Source organism: Cavia porcellus, unplaced genomic scaffold, assembly GCF_034190915.1.
Source record: "Cavia porcellus strain 051 isolate PalLab524CR breed Dunkin Hartley unplaced genomic scaffold, mCavPor4.1 scaffold_30, whole genome shotgun sequence".
NCBI lineage: Eukaryota > Metazoa > Chordata > Mammalia > Rodentia > Caviidae > Cavia > Cavia porcellus.
Window position 1 is genome coordinate 21952811 of NW_026947513.1, and position 22781 is coordinate 21975591.

A 22781-nucleotide genomic window follows, 5' to 3' on the forward strand; every position below is an offset into this window, starting at 1 on the left:
GCTGAAAAATATGGGTGTTTCTTATTAAGAAGGGAACAGTGGAATTGGAAGGAAAGGAAATGCTGTCATACAAGGAAAAACAAAACAGGCATACAAGGAAAAGCAGAGTAACAGTGCTTAGACTGTCTTGTTGGCCAGTGGAAGTACTTAAACTTGGCAGTGGGTCCTTTGGTCATAGTTCTTGTACCATGGGATCCTCACTCTCAGGTACTCACTTTAGGCACATCTTATATATTCCCTGCTCTAGGTTAGGAACCACCCATTTCTCAAAGGACCTACTTTGCCATTTATTGGAGTGTAAAATTGAAGTTTTTTATTTATTGGAAAATGAGACCTGAGCATTTGAGATATTCAATAGATTGAAATATTTAGGTTTTTCTCAGTGGATAGAACAAGTTTTTTTTTAAAGAAAATATGTAAGTTATACTGACAAATGTACTAGATTTTTTCCCCTAATCTTTCATACTGCAAATTCCACTTGTTAATTTATTAACACAAATTACATATTTTTTATAACTAGTATATACATGACAGTAGAATATAGTTCCAAACTAATAATACTAATGTTTACATTTTATAATTAACATTTCTTACCATTTCTTTTTTGCCGGTTGTATATATCTCATGAGGGATGTGTAGTCTAATTTCTGGGCTTTAAAGTCAGTTCAAATTTTTCTCTTCATGCATATGCTTTCAAATAGATCTATAGTTTACTTCATTTTGGTTTTAGGAATACTTTTTTCTATAATTGTGCAAAACATATACAGGATTCCAAAGTCAAATCTACAAGCAAAATGTTTTAGAGAAATCAAGCCTTATCCCTGTCTTTTCCATCTTCCTCTTATGTAAGTAATTGTTTTAAAAATTAATTTTTGTTTATTTTCATTTCTTAAAAGTATATATATTCTTACTAAGCCTACCCCCTCACCCTGGAGCATACTGCTTATCTTAATGCTTTTTCTTTTTTAGCTTGATAATATGTCCTGGAGAATATCCTATAGCAGCGGAGATGTTTTACATATTTTTTTATAGAAATATTATTTCCCATTGTTCCTCGCTTTTGCTGTTAAAATAATGCTATGAATAGCCTCTATATGTTCAATGATATAAAATATAAAACCTGGAGAAAACATAATAGTACCAGAATATTTTTTCTGGTTTTTTTCTTTTTTTAAAAATTTTATTTAAAGAGGGAAAAAAAAAAAAGCAGAAAAAGTGTACAAGTAATACAGAATTTCAAAAAATAAACAGTAAGAAATCACTAGTTAGTAGATTACATATTGTCATTTTAGAAATAGTTGTTCAAGTTACAAAATTAAAGCATACAAAGTGGACATCAAACAGTGAGACTGCAAACAGTTGTGTTCAATGATCCAACAAAAACTCAGTAATATGGTTATCTATCTTATACACTCTGAAACATACATACAGTTGTATCCTTTAGAGCACTTTCTTATCCTCTCTTTTTTACAAAAACAATTACACATTTTGGGTTTTATTAGTCCCACAGTTCTTATTAGTTTTTTTTTTGAAGAGAATAAAAACAAAGCAGAGTCAGTCAAAGGATGGACATAGTACATGGTGTAAAAACAGAATACAAGGTGATCAACAATGGTTACCATAATGCCTCTTGCTACCTTATAAAGAATTGCCTATATCATCAGGTATAATAAAATTGAACAAAACCGTACAGAACAAGACCAATAAAACCAAAACATTGGAGACATTACAGGACTTCAAAAGAAGACAATAGTCAAACCAGAATGAGCATCATAGTGAATCTTAGTGCCTTCAAAGTAGTTGCCTATACCCTCAAACTTGATACTATGAAACAAAACAGAATAGAGTAAAATCAGTCAAAACAAGATGGTGAGAGCAATACAAGAGTTCAAATCAAATTAATAGGAAATCAGAAAAGTTACTATAATATATCCTGCTATTTTTTTATTTATTTTTCCCTTAATTAAAAAATAATAAAAATAAATAAAAAGGAGACTGAGATAAAAGAGGACATAACAATATAACACAGGTCAGAACATAACAATTTAAGCAACATAGTGTTTCACCACAAGATAACCCAACATAATAGTAGTTATCATCTCTTTCGTTGAAATATTTTAAGTATAACTTCGTATACTATAGCATCAAACATATCAAGACAGTATAAAACCATTCAAGAGAATGAAAGTATTACAGGGTATTTAGAACCAGCTAACAGAAAACAATGGTTTCTATATTATCTCTTTGCCTATAAAAAATTTTATACTATCACATATAATAAAATCCAATAAGATACAGCATGATAAAACCAATGGAGACAGAAGAACAGAGCTTGATGGGACTTCAAAACAAGATGATATTAAATCAGCACTAGCTATGATGTCTTGTTTTCTTCAAAATAGCTGTTCATACCATCACAGACAATAAAATAAAACAACCCAGAATAAAACCATTCCAATTAATGAGTGAAAACATTATAAGGCTTCAAAGCAATATAATGGGGAATCATGATTACCACATTTATGTATTCTTATCATTTCTTACACTAGGGAAACTATTTGGTATTCATACATGTGAGTTTGATTTATTTCACTTATGAGTATGGTCTCAAGCTGCGCCCATTTATTTATAACTATCTCAATGTGATCCTTCTTTATAGCTGAATAGTACTCCATTGTATAAAAATACCACAACTTTTTTATCCATTCCTCAGTTGATGGACACTTAGGTTGTTTCCAAGATCTGGCTATTACAAATTGTGCTACTATACACATAAGTGCACATATACTTTTTTTTTATTTAAAGAAAGACAACCAGAAATTGGTAGAAATAGTACATACTTTCAAAGAAAAAAATAAACAGTAATAAAGCACATGTTGATATTTATATATTGTCCTTATAAATAATTGTTCAAGACACAAAAGTGGAACATACAAATGGGAATTCAAACAGGCAGACTGCAAATAGTTCTGTTTAACTATCTAATAAAAGCTTAGTAATATGACTATCCTATACACTTAAACATGTACACATTTATCCATATCTTCATTTATGTTGAGATTAAATAAACGAAAGCAGACTAAAATCACTCTGAATAAAAATTAATAGTATTGCTGGATTTCACATCATGACCCTCCGGAATCAGCACTGGGTACTGTAGTGCCTTTTTTATTTCAAAGCATTTCATCATGTGTCATAAGATCAGTTCTCATAAACTGTTTATAGGTTTTACGCAAGCATGAGTCTTAATATGTATTTCTATCCTTTCTATATTAGAGGGAGAAACAGAACCAAGCAGGACATAACAAAACATAATCCTGTAGACACCTAAAACAAAAAGACGTTTAAAACTGCTGTATAAGGAGTTGTACCATGGTTACTGTGTTGTGTCTTGTTATCATCAATAGAGTTGGCTATATCATCAGATAAAGTATAATTGAATATATCAGTGCATAAAGTATTAATAGAAACACAACTTTGTAGATAGTGTAGAACTACAAAAACAGGTAGTAATCAAATCAGAATGGGTATCATAGTGAATCATTGTCATTTTCAGTATAATTGTCTATACTGTCTATACTGACAATACTATCAACCTAACAGTTTTGAATAAAATCTGTCAATAACAAGCAGCAATCAAACAAATCAGATTTAACTAAGTCAGGATATAACAGTATAAGTTATACAGGGATCCAGATTAAGTTAATAGGAAATTAAAGATGATTACTTTGTTATATCCTGATAATTTTGAGATAGCTGTCTGTGCCCTCAGATCTAGTGCTTGTATACAAAGTGGGACGGAATAGATTCTATTTAAGGAGAGTGTGCGAGTAATACAGGTTTTAATTCCTGATACACTATTAGCAATATCTTCTGCTATCTTTTTTAAGACTATTTCTCCCCTTTCACTCCTCTTTCACCCCCCCCCCCCAGGATGTACTGAGTATTTTTGGGTTTCCCCAACACCTCCGTTTTATATTGGGGGGGGGCAACCTGTTTTTTACCAAAATGTTTCCAAACTTTCTCACTCCTGGACTTGATCTCTAGTTGTATTTCTTTACTTATTAAAGCCTGTCTCTCCAACCTATCCATAAATACTGGTCCAGTTGCCCCTTTTACTCTCTGGTTCCCTATCACACAGAGTTCTGTTTTCTCATATTTGATTTTGATCCATATACCCCTCTTTAGGTTAATTATATTTCCTATAAAGAGTATCTCAGTGTATCCTACCACTTGATCCACTCTACCTGTGATTCTGTCTTTTTTCCTTAATTTAGTGTATCTAGGCCATCTATATTAGAAATTATATCCAACCTTCTCTGCCTCATTTCTGTTGTTCTCTTTTTCCATCATTAGTTGTTTGTCATCTTCATTTTGCTTTATGCTCCATTCATTGGGGCCTCTCTGCCACTGTTTCTGAAATCCTGGTGCTTTTCTCTCTCTTTAGAATGTCCTATAGAATTCTCTGTAGGGTTGGATTGGTGGTTGTGAATTTCCCCGGTTCATCTTTATCTCGGAAACATCTTGTTTCACCATTAATTTCCAGGGACATTTTTGCAGGGTACATCAATCTTGGCTGGAGGTTATTTTCTTTCAGGAATACTTTGCTCCACTCTCTTCTCGATTTGATGGTTTGTGCCAAGAAGTCTGCTGTAAGTCTGATGGGCTTTCCCTTGTAGGTAATCTGTTTCTTGTCTCTGACAGCTTTTAATATTCTGTTCTTATATTGGATTTCTGGGATTTTTGATTATCATATGCCTGGGTGTAGTTCTGTTTTGGTTGTAGGTGGCTTGAGTTCTGTATGCCTCATACATCTGAATATCTTTTCCTTTTCCTATGTTTGGGAAGTTTTCCTTAATTATTTCTGTGAATAGCCTTTGTAATTCCTTTGTTTTTACCCCTGCTTCTTCATTCATATTCTTTATTCTTAAGTTACAGATCCCCTTGTTGTCTTCTAGCCTTTGTATTGTTACTGCTTGTTGCCTTGTTATTTTTAAGAAATTTTTCCTTTCATGATCCCACATTGCAAACCTGTCGTCTAATTTGGATACTCTATCCTTAGTTTCTTTCAAGCAGTTTTGCCAGCTTTCAATGGAGTTTTTAATTTCCTGGTAATTTCTTTGAACCTGCTTCATGTATTCTATGTTTTCTCTATTTACTTCATCAAACAATTCTCCCTTTTTTGTGTTCTTCCCTTCTGTCTGTTTTTTCTTGAGATATGCTTAGCATTTCATTTTATTTGTATGTTGCTTTATTTGGTTAAATACTTTACTCTTGAACTCATCTATGAGGTCCCAAAGATTCTGCTTTACCAGTAGACACTGGTGCCATGTCTGATATTGCATGTTTGCTGTCCTCATTCTCTTTTGCATTTGCCTTTCCTGGATCAGTATTCTCAGGATTAGGGACTGGGGACCCATTCTTGTTGCTTCCTCTCCTCATATTTTTTGTTCCTTCCATACAGGTGTATGTAGGAGGCCCAGTTTCTTTCTTTTTTGTTTACAGTTTGTCTGAGGCACTGACGAGGTGCTCCCACCCACTGCAGTGTACTAGGGAGATACAGACCAGGGCAGCCTATGCTGGGCCCTCCCCTCCGGCTCAGTCAAACTGCTGAGGCACTGCATTAGGGTGCACCACCAGGCCAGGGACTTGGTTTGGGCTAGCCTACCGGGTCTAAGTCCGGAGCGTGACCCAGGTCAAGTGCTCCCCACCAATCCCACTTGAGAATGGAGTAGCTGACCGAAGTCACTGCAGCACCCTGTTCCCGTCAGTCTGCCTGGTCTCAGAATGTTGTCTGTTAGAGTCTCTTTGTGGAAGGTTTTTATTCCCATCACTCACTGCAGGTCAATGCAGGGTTCCCTGCCAGCTCGGCTCTCAGTTCGGTTCACTGATTCACATTCTTAGTGCGAATGCATCTCCTGTGAGTTGAAACTGGGCTTTCCGGTAGCTCGGTAAGTTTCCACGGCACGGGTTCAAGCGCAGCAGCTGCAGGGTGTTCAAGTAGCAAGTTCAAGCGACAGTATCAAGACTGTAGGTCTTCCAGTAGTAGCACCGGCACTGTATTTTTAATTGGTTTCTCTCATCTTAGTTTGTTCCTGCATTGGGAGGGTCTGTCTCCCTCTGTTTGGGACTCCCCATGCTATATTATTTTTGGAATCTAAGTTGACTATCTCAGGGGAGCCTCTGTAGCTTGCTGTTATCTATCTGCCATCTTTTTTGAGTCCCCAAGAATATTGTTTCTTGAGTTTTTAAATGTTGACAAAAAAACTTGTTTTAATATTGTGCTTTAAAATAACTTAATTTTTTCAAGTAATATTGACACTTTTCAGACTGTCTGGCTCCATCTTTTTTAATGGAAAAAGGTAAAACAAAATTTTATAACAAAACAATAGGAAAATAATAGTTAATACATCTTGTTATGGTTAAAGTATTTGCTCAGGGTACAAAATAGAGATATAAAATTTTCTCTGATAGGTATTAGCATAAACCAACCTTTTTAATGAGCTAGGGGATACTAATAGTATAATTGACTTGCATTTTTTTCACTTTTCCTTATCGTCCTTTTCTCCTTTCACCCATCCCAGTTCCTTTTTCCTTTTAAACAATTTCTTCCCATTTCACAGTATCTATTGTGCCTTTTAGATCTTATTTCTTTTTTTTTTTTTTTTTGTCTTTTTCATTTTTATCGGTACTGGGGATTGAACTCACGACTACCTGCTTGCAAGGCAGGTGCTTATGCTGCTGAGCTAAATCCCCAGCCCCCTAGATCTTATTTCTTATTTCAGCTTCTTATATGAGGAAGAAATGCATTGTTTACACTTGTAAGTCTGATTTATTTCACTTATGAGTAGCCATTTACCTATAAAAGTCTCACATTTATCCTTCTTTATAGCTAAGTTCTACTCCATTGCATAAAAAGACCACATCTTTTTTTTATCTATTCCTAGGTTGTGGGCATTTGGATTGTATCCAAGATCTAGCTATTACAGATTGTGCTGCTATAAACATGGGTGCACATATATCACTTTGTTATGATGTTTTTCATTCTGGGAAGATTCCCAAAAGGGGAATACCTGGGTGGAATGGACTTCTAATCCTAATTTTTTGAGGAATCTCCACATTGATTTCACAGTGGTTGCACCAATCTACACTCCCACCAGCAGTGGAAAAGGGTTCCTTTTGCCTCACAGCCCCTCCAGCATTGGTTATTGGTTGGTTTCTTGGTAATAGCCCCTCTTTTCAGGGTGAGATGGAATCTCAATGTTGTTTTAATTTGCATCTCTTCGAATGACCAGTGATGTTGAACATTAAAACTGCCTGTATCGTACTATAGATACAGAGTCCTTATACTTCCCTCTATCCTTTTTAAAATGGTGATTAGGGAAAAAAAGCCTTGTAACAAAATTTAACACCTTAACTATTCTTAAATGTTCAATTCGGAAGAATTGAATATATCTACATATCAGCTATCTCCAGAGCTTTTCATCTTGCAAATCTCTAACTTTGCACTCTGCACCCTTTTGTATTCTCCCCCCAAGTCCCTGACAGCCATCATTCTGCTTTCTGTGTCTTTGAACTTGCTGGGTACCTCACAGAAGTGGAATAGTGCAATATTTTGTCCTTTTGTGGCTGGTGTATTTCACTTGCGTAATGTTCTTAACGTTCATTCATGTTGTAGCATGTGACAAGATTTACTTCCTTTTTAGCACCAACTAATAACCCACTGTATGTGTATGCTATATATCCTTTGACAGTTGTGAGTAGTGTACTATTTTGAACATAGATTTGCAAATAACTGTTTGAGACCCTAGTTAATATTCTTTTGGATATATTCCAAGATATGGGATTGCTGGATTATATAGTAATTTTATTTTCAACTTTTGGGGGAAGTTTTATGATTTCCAGAACAGTTTCACTGTTTTACATTCCTACCAATAATATATAAGGATTCCAGTTTCTTATTCTTGCCTGTACTTGTTATTTTTTGGTTTGCTTACTCTAACCTTTCCCCTTCCTCATTTCTTAAATAGTACTTATCTTAATGAATGTGGTTTTCAGATAATCAGTGATGTTGAATATCTTTTATATACTACTGGCTGTTGGTGTACAACTTTGGAGGTATATCTACTGATATCTTTTACTTTTTTTGAGACAGTGTCTCACTGTGAGGTTCAGACGAGCTTTGAACTCACTATGTAGCCCAAGTTTACACTCATAGAAATCCTCCTGCTTTAGCCTCCCAAATGCTGAGATTATACCCAGTTTACTCAATTTTTAATCAGGTTGTAAGTTCAGATTTCTTATAACTTTGATAATTTTGCTAGTAGCTAGTATAGCATATTTTATATAAAGAGAATAGTTGTGTTAATCTAAACTGACTGATGAATATGTTGACTTAAATTTATTTTTTGATTCTTACAGGGCTATTTAAAAATCAGAAAGTATTGAGAGAATACAGAGATTTCTTGGGAAACACCAAGGTAAGTATATCTTTCTAACAGAGTATGTGTTACCTAACAAAATCCTAATACCAGTTCACAGTGAAATTCTAATGTTTGTCAAGATTTTATTGAGTACATTGTAATATATTGAATTAGCATCAATTTATTTCTGATTTTCTTAAAATTAAAAATAAAATTGTAACATTTTTAAGCGTGTACATGCAGAAAAAATAGATTCTACTTTCTTAGGTTTTAGCAAGATTTCTGTCTCATATACTCTTAATTTCTTTTGTTCTTTCTCCTATTCCTCACCGTGGTTAAACATTTATACTATCATCTATCCCTCTCTTCTCAAACTTCGTGCTCTCTCACTCACTCTTTAGCTGTTGAGCTTGTTTCCTACTCCATTGAAAAGAATAAATGTATAGATGATCTCTGACTTAAAATAATTTGACTTACAGTTTGTGGAACTGGACTTTGATCCTTGAAATCATCAAAATGGCAGTTACTAAAGTGACTAACACCTCCAAAATATCAAGTAGTCTCTATCTAGAATTGACTTTCTGTTTAAATTTAGCTTGGAAAGATCACACACAGGGAAGTTAATGCCAGATCTGAGGAAAAGGTTACCTATATACCTAATTTCTTCACTGGGTGCCATTTCAGACATTGCTCTCTTTTTACAAAGTTTAGAGTTTGGCAATGAGGACAACTTTATTAAATCTTATTTGATATGCTTTTTTCCCCTATTCTTTTAATTCAATATCTGTTCATTTCTGTTTCCTCTTTACGCCCTGTCTGTGTGACATTACAGTATAGGACTGAAAATACGAACTTCCCTCTGGGGTAGAGCCTTCATGTGGCGTGACCTGCGCTGGCACTCTAGTGCTGCAAGGGCTGCTGCCATTGCCTTTTGCATGGAGTGACTTAGGCAGTGACACATGCCCCTTGAGAAGTGATTCCCTCTCTGTATGTCTGTTTCACATGGAAATTTTAAAAGTTTTAAAAATAACTGTTGACTTCTAAAGTCTGTGTCACTAGAGACCTTTTGAAGACTTAGTACTCTTCAGTTTTTAATATTACAGTTTTTCAATGGAAGTTTTCTGTTATCTCCCCCTCCTTTGTAGTAGTTGGATAAAATCAGTATTTCTTTCCTCTGCTATTTCCCTGTTCCCTGTAGGAATATTTTTACACTGAAGGTGATTACGTCCTTCTCTGAAACATACAGGACTAGTGCCATTTGCTGAAATTAAATGCATATTTTGCTTTTTCTTGTTTCTGAAGCAGACACTTTGTCCATTGTATTCTTCTGTGTCATAGGCTCTATAGTAGTGAGATAGAAGTCACAGTATTATGGCTGTGCTGAAAGCATTTTGTCGTCAGAGTGGTAGCTAACCTCCAATATTATAATTTCACATTGTCCTTCTAACATATTTTCCCTTTAATATGCTCTAGTTTCTTGAATTTCTTAGGATAGCCCCTCAGAACACTGAAAGAATGTAATGCACTAATAGTATCACCTTGAGGTGAACTATTAGTGTGCTATGCATAATTGATGCTGCTTTTCCTGATAGTCCTCCCTAAAATCTGTCCTAATTTTCTGAGTCCCAATATTAAAAAAGCCTTTCAAATGTATGCAAAAAATAGAAAACAAACAGAAATATCCAGTTTTAGTAATCATCAGCATTTTTAAGAAAAAAAAACTTTATTTTTTAATCATCTTCCAGCAGATTTGGTATATTTCTGTTTTAATATTTTGATCTTTGATCCATTTCTACATTAATTTTAGTGCATGGTGAGAGATAGGCTCTAGGTTTAATGTTTGACATGTGGAAAGCCAGTTTTCCCAGTACCAGTAAGACAGAATAATGGTATTTTGATTGGGATTGCATTAAATCAGTATAAAAATTCTGAAAATATGGCCATTTTCACTATATTGGTTTTTCCTACCCAAAAGCAAGGGGTATCTTTCTATTTTATGATATCCAATTCAGTCTCCTTTTTCATAATACTGTATTTGTCAATTAAAAGTCTTTTACTTTCTTTGTTATATTTATTGCTAAGTATTTCATTGTTTGTTAGTTAGTTTGTTTGTTTGATGCTGTTGTGAAAGATGTCTTTTCCCTGATTTCTTTCTCGGAGAGTTTGTTATTTGTGTCCAGGAATGCTATTGATTTTTGAGTGTTGACTTTATATTCAGCTATGCTACTTAATTCGGTTATTAAATCTAGAAGTATTTTGATGGGGTTTTTGGGATTTTCTTTGTAGAGTATCATGTCATCTGCAAATAATGATAATGTCTTTCTTTTCCTATCTTTATACTTTTTATTTCTTTCTCTTACCCAATTACTCTAGCTAATGATTAAATAGGAGTGGTGATAGTGGACATCCTTGTCATATTCCTGATTTTAGAGTAAAAGCTTTCAGTATTTTCAGCATTTAGTATGAATTTGGTTGTTAATTTGTTGCAGATGGCTTTTAACAGATTGAGATAAAGACCATGTATTCCAGCTTTCTGTAGGGTTTTTAACATGAATGGGTGTTGGACTTTGTCAAAAGCTTTTTCTGCATCTATGAGATGATCATATGGTTTTTGTCCTTGACTCTGTTAATATGGTGTATTACATTTATTGATTTCTGTATGTCAAACCATTCATGCATCCCTGGAATGAAGCCTACTTGGAATGAAGTGCAGCAAATTAATCAAGATTAATTTTTCTAGGATCTTTTGTTTGCTAGGATCTTACTGAGGGTTTCTATATCTATGTTTATTAGAGAAGACTAACCAGTTGTTCTCATTTTTTGGTTGATTCCTTCTCTGGTTTTGGTATTAGGGTAATATTTGCTTCCAGGAATGAGGATAGGAGTATTGCTTCCCTTTCAATTTCATTAAAGAGTTTGAGAAGTAACGACATTAGGTCTTTTGTAAATTTCTTATAGAATTCAACAATCAGCACCAGAACTTTTCTTTGTTGGTAGATTTTTTAATTACATCTTTAATTTCATTGACTGACATTTGGTTATTTAGAATTTTTATATCTTCTTGATTCAGCTTTGGTAATTCATATGTATCTATCCATTTCTTGTATGTTTTTTTTTTTTTTTTTTTTTTTTTTTTTTAATCAGTACCGGGGATTGAACTCACCACCGCCTGCTTGCAAGGCAGGTGCTTATGCCGCTGAACTAAATCCCCAGCCCCTAAATTCTTGTATGTTTTTGATCTAATTAAATAAAGTACAGATTTTCAAAACAGATATTGATAGTCTTGTGTATTTCTCAGGATCTGTTGTGATTTCATCCTTTTTATTCTTAGTTACATGGATTTGAGTCTTTTTTTTTTATAAGGCTGTCTAAAGGTTTGTCCATTTTATTTAATCTTCCAAAGAATGAATTCTTCGATTCATTGATTTTTTTTGTATTGTTTTGTTAATCTCAATTATGTTAATTTCTGTTCTGATCTTTGTAACTTTCTCTTACGTTCTTTGGGTTTTTTTTAATTGGTATCAGGAATCAAACTCATGACTTCATGCTTGCCAGGCAGGCGCTGTGTCACTGAGCTCTATCCCAGCTATGCTTTGGATTTAGCTTGCTCTTATTTTTCTAGAAACTTGAGGTTCAACACTAGGTTGTTTATTTTAGCTCACTCTGTTTTTCTGATGTAGGAATTTACCACTATAAATTTCCCAGGTTTCTACCCTACAGTATAGAGCATACATTCTTCTCGGCTGCACACAATAGTTTTTCCAAAACAGACCACATACTAGTTCATAGAACATGCATAAGTAAGTGCATGGGAATCGAAAATATCCTGTGCATGTTATCAGACCACAGTGAAATGAAATTGGAAGTTAATGCCAAAAGAAACCACAAAACTGCATAAATACATGGAAATTAATGCCTTCCAGAACAACATATGGATCACAGGTACAATCAAAGAAGTTAAGCAGTTTCTACAATTAAACAGTAATGCCAGTACAGCATACTGGAACTTAGGGGATGCAATGAAAGCAGTCCTGTGATGGAAATTCACTTGCATTTTTGCTATTCTGGTCTTCAAAGGAAGGCAGTTCTCCAACTGCTTTTATTAAGGGACTGATGAGTAGCTTTTGCAGGATGCTTCCCAAAGGGTTGTGGATTGTGATTTGTTAGGATTTATTTTTTCATACTTTTTTTCTTATTAGATTTCCTTGGGCCTTGTCATTATTTCTGACTTACTGGCAACACATTTTCCCCATTTTTACCACCTTTTTATCAGCACTACTTGAGTTTAGTTAAATTTCTTTGTTTTATAACATTCTACTCTGATTTTAAAAATCTTATTTTCCTTCCTTCTCTGACTTCCCTCTTATAACTTCTCAAACCTTTTTTCTAATAAAGTCTTTATCTTCCACCCTAAGCAGCATTTTTTCACCAATATACATATACACACACAGATATGCATGCATGTGCGTACACGCGCACGCGCGCACACACACACACACACACACACACACACATACACATACATGCACGCACCCACCCAGCCCAGCCCAGCCCCTGCCAATGATACTGGGGATCAAACCAAGGCTTCACACATGTTAGGCAAGGGTCCTGCCACTGAGCTATATCCCCAGACTTGATGTTTTGTGACAAGGTCTTGGTAAATTGTCCGTGCTGGTCTCAAATTCATGATTCTCCAGTCAGCCTCTTAAATTTGTGGAGTTACAGGTGTGTACACCACTGTGATTTGTAATAATTTTTTTATAGTTTCCTTTTTTACTTAACCAAAAGATATGAAATATTCTCATTAAAATCAAACATAGATGCTCCGTATGTTATCTGTAATCCTTACCCTAGCATTGTATCTGTATGTTGTCACAGAACAGTGAAAATCACAAATCTAGATTCCCTGCAGTTTGTAGCCTACAAATTAATTACAAGTTAAAACTGCATAGATAAGATTTGTTTCTGCATAATTAGAGAATGGGGGCATCTGACTTCACACTACTTTTCAAAATGTGACCTTTAAAGGTAGAGGTTCACTTTGTGTCCCGTTGTCAACAGGGAGTTGTTGAGGTATTCTTTAAAATCCTGAATTGCAAAACTGCCTGAAAATCACTATTTAGTACCCCTTGCCCCAATCTATTTTGCTCTCCTGGGTATGAAGTGGAATTTCACCTCAACCTTCTTTTTGCAACACCATGCCAAGTTGCCTCTATAGAAGTAAAGTTTAACTTAAGTTTGTCTATAAGACCCCTGTGTCTTAGTTACTTTTCTCATTGTTGCGAAAAAAATGCCCAACATCCATAAGTTAAGGGAGGAAAGATTTATGTAGCTCGTAGTTTATAGATGTTTCAGTCCATAATTGGCTGGCTCCAACAAAGGGGGGCTTTGCATAGGAAAACAGTGTGTGGTGGGCAGACAGTAGCACAGCGACAAGGGAGGGAGAAGAGAAGCCTCTTTCTGACCTTTGTATTGTATCCAGGCTGCTGGAATTTGGGATGGTGGCACACCAGTGTACCGATTTAGTAGTCACCCACCCTTAATCCTAGCATTGCACCATGAGTATACCACACATTTTAGGTCTAGTCACCTCTGAAAAAACCCCATGTATGACTGCATGAGACTTTGGGGGAATGTATAGATGTAAACCATAACACCCTACTTTCATTGAAGTCCATTCCTGCTATTCCAGACTTGCTTTGTCTACAAGAACAAACTTGACATAAGCTGTGTTAACTTGGCAAGAACTAAGTCTGTCATCTCTTGTATAGAATATCCTAATTAATCTCACCTCCTTTTGCTTTATCTTGACATTATAAACTATATCTTTTTTATATAAATAAGAATGTGTCAGGTCTCTCCTGAAAGTTGTCCAGTGGCTTTTTTTTTTCCATTAGAATAAAATTTAAACTTTTTCTGTAGTCTGCAAAGACCTGTAAAATATAGCCTCTGTCTGTCTGCATGGGTTCAGCTCTTACCGTTTTCATCGTTAAAGTAGAGAACGATGAAAACGTTTTGTTTTCTTTTTGCCCTTTGAGTACCAAGCTTGTTTCTCACCCAGAGTCTTTGAACATGTTCCATACTCTGCCTCAAACATTTTTCTTCTAGATCGTGTTTCTTGATTGCCTGCATCTCATCAGTAAACCTCTTTCTCTGACTATAATAGCTAAAATAACTCTTCCCATCCCTACTACTATCACCCGTTTTTCTCTCATACTCTGTTCTTTTGTTTTCTTTATTATGTTCATCACTCTCTGATGGTAGGCATTTTTTCATGGATTTATTCTGTCCTACTGGACTAGAATATGAGATCTATGATGGCAAGGATACCATCTTACTTACTGTCATACTCTAGTATCTAGTACACACCAAACATATAGTAGTTCATAATCAGTATTTCCCAAATAAATGACAGAATGTAAAAACAATAGAGATGTAAAGTATAATAATTTGTAGTAGAGCATTTATTTCTGTGTAGGTGATCAGAGAAGCCTTTATAGACAGAGGTAATACTTCCTGAGTGTGGTGGCACATGCCTATCATTCCAGCACTTGGCAGACTTAGGCAAGAGGATTGCTGCAAGTTTGAGGCCAGCCTGGGATACAAAATGAGTTCAAGGCCAGCCTGAACTGCATAGTGAAACCCTGTCACAAAAAGACACCCCCCCCCCAAAAAAAAAAGAAAGAAAGAAAGAAAGGTATCATTTGGTCAGACATGGACGAGTGATTAAAACTTAGGTTGTGCTAGAAGTAGACAGCATTTCAGGAGAAGAAAAAGTAGCAGGAAGATCGTAGGTATATATTCAAGGAATAGCAAAATAAAATTTAACTCAGGAAAATATTTCCTGTTTCACTACTCGTTTTGTTCCCTTTGTTTTGGTCTGTTTTGCAGTTAAACACGATACTTTCACTTGAGGTTTTCTGTCTTTAGATAACACAGAAGAGTTAAATTCAAGTAGTAAGTTTGTTGGCTTTGGCTGTTACTTTTTTTTTTTAAAAAAGGAGTTGCTCAAGAAATGGAAAATTTTAGCGTATATGGATTTTAGGTCAATATATTCTTACTAGTTTTTTACTAGTTTCTGTGTAGAAACTGGGATTATTTCTTGAAGACCTCAAGATGTGAATTACAAGAAAACAATAAACAAGATTCTGGAGAAGTACTTAAATTCTATTTTAATCTGTTTGCTTTTTAAAGAACTTTCTGGAGAAAGGATATTAATAAATAAACCTGGTTGTTTGGAGGTTTTAATAGAGGAGTTTTCTGTTTTGTCAGAGGTACCAATTACAGTGTGTCTCTGGGAGAATTTAGAGGTTTTTTATTTTGTTTTTGCAGCCACGTTCTGGAACAGCATCAGTATTCTTCAAGGGACCAGGAAAAGTGGTAATGGTTGCCATTTGCATGTAAGTACTGAAAAATAGGCTTTTAAAAATAGGAGTATATCTTTTTAATGTGCATATCCTTGAATGTATCAATTTACTATTTAGTCATGAGCTACAGAATTGCAGGCTGATACTGTTTTAGGAGGCAGTTAGAAAGTCTGTATTATTGTCAATAAAGTGATAGGAAGGGTCCAAGTGAACATAGACATTTATCCTTGTGTTAATATTGAAGTTGCTGACTGAAAATCCTCTCATTTTCCCTGAAAGTGGTAAAACTTTATATTTATTTGTTTATTTATTTTTCCAGGATTGAACACAAGCCCTCTCACATGCTTAGGGAAATGATACTGGGTTGAACCCAAGGGCTTTGTAGTGAGCCACACCCCGTAGTTAGTTCAAGACAGGATCTGGAAAAATCCCTCAGTCTAAACTTTCAGTTACCATCCACCTGACTCAGTATCCTCGTGTGTGTGAAATTACAGTCTTATGCCATCATGCCTGGTGCTGTTTTCAGGAATTTGATAACAAGGGAAGGTTGGTGGTAATGATAAGAAATCTAATAGGGTATTGAAGGCTGAGGTGTTTAGTGAATAATGTTAGTACGATATGAAGAAAACTTAGAATACTAGATAATTTTTTAAGGAATTAGTGTGTTGAGAGAAAATGGTAACTTCAAGGAGATAATTTCCTTATCCATAGAAGGGGTATTAATATTGAATAAGAGCTATACAGTAATGTGGCAAGTGACCAATACTGCACCTGGGATATGTTTCTCTGAGCTAACCACATTTATTGTAGTCTTTGGGTAAGACAGTGAGCCTATTTGGTCTAAGTTTGACCATAGCTCTGGCATCTGTCTAGTTAAGCAAACAAACCTGTACTGACGTACGCCTTTGGCAGTTCTGTACAGGACAGGGCAAGATCCTCTTTTTCTTAATTCAGTTTTAGATTTTCCTTTTAGATCATCTTATCTAAATGTAGAACGCCATCTTTTCTCCCTTTCTCAAAGTGTACTTAACAAATTTTCCTGCATATAGCATACTTCTTCATTTGAATACTTTGTGACATGTTAATTTATATTTTCCAAATTTGTACTCCTGTTACCTGAACAGTATTCAGTTCTTTTTAATTTGCCTTTAATAGTACCTAGCATAGCAGTTTATAAAATCAATTAAATAAGGTTTTGGTGGAAAATTTTAGTCCAAACACATGCTAACTTACTATTTTTATTTCACAGCAATGGTTTAAACTGCTTCTTTAAATTTCTTGCATGGATTTATACGGGTTCAGCAAGTATGTTCTCAGAAGCTATACACTCATTATCTGATACTTGCAATCAGGTGAGAAGTTAAAGCTTTTTAAAATCAATATTTGTAACAGCCTTGCTATTTGAATTAAAATCAATTTTTTAAAGTATTTTAGGCTTTAGTCTAAAATTTGATTTATTTAAAAACTGAATGAAAATTAGGTGTGGTGTTACATGTGTGTAATCCCAGTACTTAGGAAACTGAAGGACTGAGAATTTATAGCCAAGTTCAAGGCCAGCTTGTACTACATAGCAATATCCTGTCTTAAAACAACAAAAACTAAATGAATTTGGCTTTTGGAAGAAAATGTAAATTGTTTTTACTTTTGAGCGATTGACTGATAGCCTCCGTTATCTGTGGGTTTCCATATCAATGGGTTGAGCATCCTTAGATTTCACCCTTTTTAAATATTTATTTATTTATTTATTTATTTATTTATTTATTTTTGGTGCTGAGGATTAAACTCACAACATTGCACTTGCCAGACAGGATTTCACCAATTTTGGATGGAAGATATTCAGAAAAAAATTTGTGTTTCTATTGTATGTGTATAGATTTTTTTCCTTGTTACTGTTCCAAGTACAGCTTAACCGATCATAGACATAAAATTAACATTGTATTAGCCATGATAACTAATATAGAGATGTTTTAAAATATGAAAGAATGTTTGTAAATTATGCAGATACTGTGCTGCCTTTATATAATGCACTTGAGTATTGAAGGATTTTAATAGTCTTGAGGGGTTCCGAATTAGGCCCCCAATTATAATGAGGGATCATAGTATTTTAAAGCAGATTGATATTCTTTAAGAGCTTGCAGTGATGGAATTTGAAATGTAAACTTGGCGGTTACTAAGCATTTGGTTTTAAACTTTTTTTTTTTTTTTTTTTTTTTTTTGTCTTTTTCATTTTTTTTTATCAGTACCGGGGATCAAACTCACGACCGCCTGCTTGCAAGGCAGGTGCTTACGCCGCTGAGCTAAATCCCCAGCCCCCTGGTTTTAAACTTTTTAAACAAAGTACTTAAATTGAGTGGAAATTTGGTCTCTAAATTTGAGTTCTTAAAAGACTAAGACCCAATAAATTAAAGGCTTTTTAAAAATATAAAGATATAAAATAATGATGTGATTCTTTACTAATGCTTTATGTTAAACGAGTTGAATTACTTTCCTTGAGTTTGCAAATTCAGAAAATTTTTTCAAAATACATATTTGGAGGCACACATGCCTGCCTAGTAAGCACAAGGTCCTGAGTTCAGTTCCCAATACTAAACATACATAAATAAAATAAAATATATTTTAAACTACCTTTATTTAAAATCATAAATATTAGAAACTCAAGCCCTTTAAAAGTATATATTTCATATTTTAAAGAGCATGGTATATTAAGAGAATAGCTTTTCATTATTTACATATTTAATACTCCTGTTATATTGGAAACAGATTTGGGAGACTATGCAGGTTTGGGATATTGAGGTCTGGGGCTTTACCTCAGTGATAGAGTGCCTGACTAGCATGTAGAAGGATTTCTAGGAGGCAAAAAAAGTTTAAAAAATGTTTCAGACAAAAGTAATAAAATGATAAGGAACAAGGAGAACAATATTAATAAAAATTAAACCTGAGAACTCATCTTAGTCTTTGTTAAATGACTTTGTCAAATGGGTTATTACTTTGTAAAAGTAAGAAGCATTTGTCGTTAGTACTAAAAATATTTACCTTGAATTTAATTTTTATATTCAGCTACATTTATCTCTGTAACACTTTGGCAGTCATGGTATCTGAAGTAGGAGGAGAAGGAATGGGACACACGTAAACATAGTGTCTGTTTTCTCAAAGGCTTATCCAAAGATAGGAAAGTTGACATGCAGAAATATTTGTACATATGGCCAAGGAAAGGTATAAGGTTAGGACTATTATAGAGCCCTTTCTAATAGATTTCTCTAAACTCCAAAAGGTTGAGCTGACATGCAAGTAATTTACTTGCCAGAACAAATTCCTGTATTCTTTAAAGAAGACAAAATCTAAATGCTCAGTTTAATATTCAATGTTTATCATCCAATAAAAACAAAAAACTGTTAGACAATCCATAACACAGCCCCATACTTAAGGAAGACAACAAAATCCAAACATTCAGCTCAACATTCACAATGTTTGCTATACAATTAAAAAAAAAATACTACTAGACAGTCAAAGGAGCAAGCAAATTTGACATAACCAGGAGAAAGATCAGTCAGTACAACAGTTGACAAATGATAGAATTATCAAGTAAAGGTGTTAAGTAAGTAGTTATTACAGATGTATTTTTGCATTGAAATTAAGCAACATAATGGAGGACTACAAGACTTACAAGTGTATGTTAGGGTAATGAGGTGTAAGAATTGGTAAGTGGAAACAGTACAGGAGCCATGTTTACACGGTTGCCTCTTGACAGAGGTAACAAAGCAGGCCATTGAAGTAAATAATTGTTTCAACAAACACTGCTAGAAAAATGAGATATTTATATGTTTGGGGTGGTTGTTCTCTATATCACACTATATCCAAATTTTTGGGGTCTCGTAGACCCCATTGTGAAAAATAAAACTGAAGATTCTAAATGAAAATCTAGGAATACACTTTTTAGATCCTTGGATAAGCACAGATTTCATGAATAAGAAACAAACAAACAAAAAAAATAGAAAACACCATAGGGGCTGGGGATTTAGCTCAGCGGCATAAGCGCCTGCCTTGTAAAGCAGGCAGTTGTGAGTTCGATCCCCGGTACCGATAAAAAGGAAAAAGACAAAAAAAAAAAAAAAAAAAAAAAAAGAAAAGAAAACACCATAAAAGGTTTCCAAATTAAACTTCATCAAAATTCAAAGTTTTTAGCCAGGCATGGTTGGTACATGCCTGTAATCCCAGCACTCGGCTGAACAGCAGTGTTTGTTGAAACACAGTAACTGCGCAGTACTTTGCAAACCTATCTGACATATATGCACATGAGTTCAAGGCCAGCCTGGCCCATATAGTGAGTTGAGGGCCAGTCAAATTACATAGCACGACCCTGTCTCAAAACAGAAAGAAAAGAAAAAAAGAACCAAAATTTGTAACTTTTGCTTATTAAAAGATAGCTTTCACTCTGGGAAGCTGAGGCAAGAGGATTGAAAGTTTGCGTCCAGTGTGGGCAACTTAGCGTATTAGTGAGACCTTGTCTTAGAAATAGTCAAACAGAAAGCACTCTTAAGAAAACAAAAAGGCAGACCATAGACGAGAAGAAAACCATCATGAGGCATATATCTGACAAACGATTGGTATACAAAGTAAGAACTTCTATAACTGAGTAATAAAAATACAACTCAGGTGGGTTTGTTTTTCTTTTTTTGATTAAAGATTTTAGCAGGAATTTCATGAGTAAACATATGAACGCTGACCAGTTGGTACATGAAAAAGTGCTAAAACTATTAGTTATTAGGAAGAAACATCTTAAAACCATAGGAAAGCTCTATATATCTTCCGTTGCAACTAAAATCAAAAGCCTGAAAACCAAATGTTGGTGAAGGGGAGGAGCCAGCAGATTACTTAGACATGGCTGGTACAGGGTAAAATGGTCCATTCTTTGAAAATGTTTGACATATATGCCTCTCCTGTGACCCAGCAACTTTACTCCTAAGCGTTTGATAGAGAAATGGAATGAATGACAACAAAAGACTTGAGTAAGAACTTTACTTAGAATGACCAGGAAAGTCAAATAAACCCATCATCACTGCCCATTAACAGTGGAGTGGATAAACAAGTTGTGTTATAATCATTCAGTGAAATCTTATCTGACATAAAAAAGAATGAGTTGTTTTTCAGTTAGTAACATGCATGTACTGAAAGAAGGTGAACAGAAAAATACTTCTTTAGAATTTTAACTTTAATCTTTTATTTAAAGAAGATCAGAAAATTGCTTCTGATAAAGGACATTTTAAAAAGGGACAAAGGAAATTTTTGGGCTGATGGAAAGCTTCTGTCTGGATAAAAATATGTTGTGGGTTACATGCATTTGTTAAAACTTGAGAATCTGTATGTTTGGTGTCAGGTACGGTAGCACATACCTATAATACCAGCACTCTGAAGAGGCTGAAGCAGGAGAATCACAACTTCAAGCCTGGCCTGGGCAACCTACCAGAATAGCTGAGATACTGTCACAAAATTTAAAAAAGGGCATTGGGATATAGCTCAATGGGAAGGTCCTGAATTTAACTCCCAATGCTGTAAAACACAGCAGCAACAAAAACTGTCTATTCAGAATTGATGCATTTCATCATTTGTGAATTGTACCTCAAAAACAAAATTTTTTATATGGAAATGTCTATTACTGATTTGATAGTAATATTAGGGTTAATGTTTTCAGTAGCGTGAGACTAATCTTGTGGCTTCATTTTCTGAAAGGCTTAATTTTTTTAAGATTTAAAGATAAAACGGAATTTACTTCAAAATACATCTCAAAGACTAAATATTGCTGTGATAAAATTCAGTCATCTACTTTAATTGCTGACGTTTGGTGAGAATGAGTTGAATTTACTGAAATGATCTATCAGGCTTTTTGAGCTGCGCTGTCTGTTCATCTGTCTGTATGTCAGAAATGTCCTAGATTGTGATCATATTTTTAAGCATGCTTATTACCACCTTTCTGAAATCTGGCACAAAAAGTAGCACTAAAGCTATATAGACAGTCTGAATATACTGTAGATTCTTGGTTTATCCACTTTCCCATACCATTTACATTTCTTTACAATTCCCTGATAATTTTGTTTTTAAAAAATGAATTTTTGAAAAGAATTTAATGCAATATGAGGTAAATAAAAGCTTGAGACTGGTATCAGATACTTTGACCAGTTATTTTTGTTGTTTTGGGCATCCTTCTGAGGACTTTTGCCCTGAGCTCTTCTCCCACCCTGCTTTTTTTTTAAAGTTTTACTTTATTAGTGTGTGTTTGCAGTACATAAAGTGTACATTCATCTTAGGGAGTGGATACATGTGTATAACATGTTGATTCTTTCTGTTTTTAAGTTTTATTTTGAGTATCTTGCTAAGTTGTCTGGACAGGGCCCAGACTTTTGGTCCTCTTGCCTTAGCCTTTCAGATTACTGTAATTACAAGCATTAGCCCCCACATTCAGCTGCTTTGAGAGATCTTGAGTGGAGACTGTCTTAGAGTTTTCAAAAAGACTTTGATGAAGATTTTTCCTGGGTCTTATGAAATAGATGGAAGTTGAATTTCTGTCATTTTGAAAACTGTTTCTTTTAAAATCATCTATATTAATGTTTAACATTGACTCACATGAATTTGTCATGAACCTGGGTTTGCAATGTCTTGAGTGAGTGGAGAAACAGCCCTTTTAGTGTCTTGTAAGCCAGTTCTACACACATTAAACAGCTGAGGTAACATGTAAGCAGCGGTGTGATTGTGTGATGCAAAAGGAATGCCAGGAAAGGAAGGTTTGATCATGGAGCCGGAAGCCCTGGTAAGGCTTCTTAGCCGTTAGGTAGTAACTGCGCAGTACTTTGCAAACCTATCTGACATATGCATTAACCTCTGTGTGTGTGTGTGTGTGTGTGTGTGTGTGTGTGTGTGTGTGTGTGTGTTTGTGTGTGTGAGAGACAGAGAGAGATTTGTTATTAGCTTGCTCCTTCTAAATGGGCTTAACCATATT

The 22781-nt window shown here is 34.7% G+C and overlaps 1 protein-coding gene across 1 annotated transcript in view; it reads left to right on the forward strand.

Annotated features, from left to right (window-relative positions):
- Positions 1 to 22781, forward strand: part of Slc30a9 (solute carrier family 30 member 9) — an 83590-nt gene that overhangs the window by 33913 nt on the left and 26896 nt on the right. The window contains exons 7-9 of the mRNA XM_063240564.1: positions 8422 to 8480; positions 15756 to 15823; positions 17040 to 17142. Of these exons, the coding sequence (XP_063096634.1) occupies positions 8422 to 8480; positions 15756 to 15823; positions 17040 to 17142 (230 nt within the window). The remainder of the gene's footprint in view (positions 1 to 8421; positions 8481 to 15755; positions 15824 to 17039; positions 17143 to 22781) is intronic.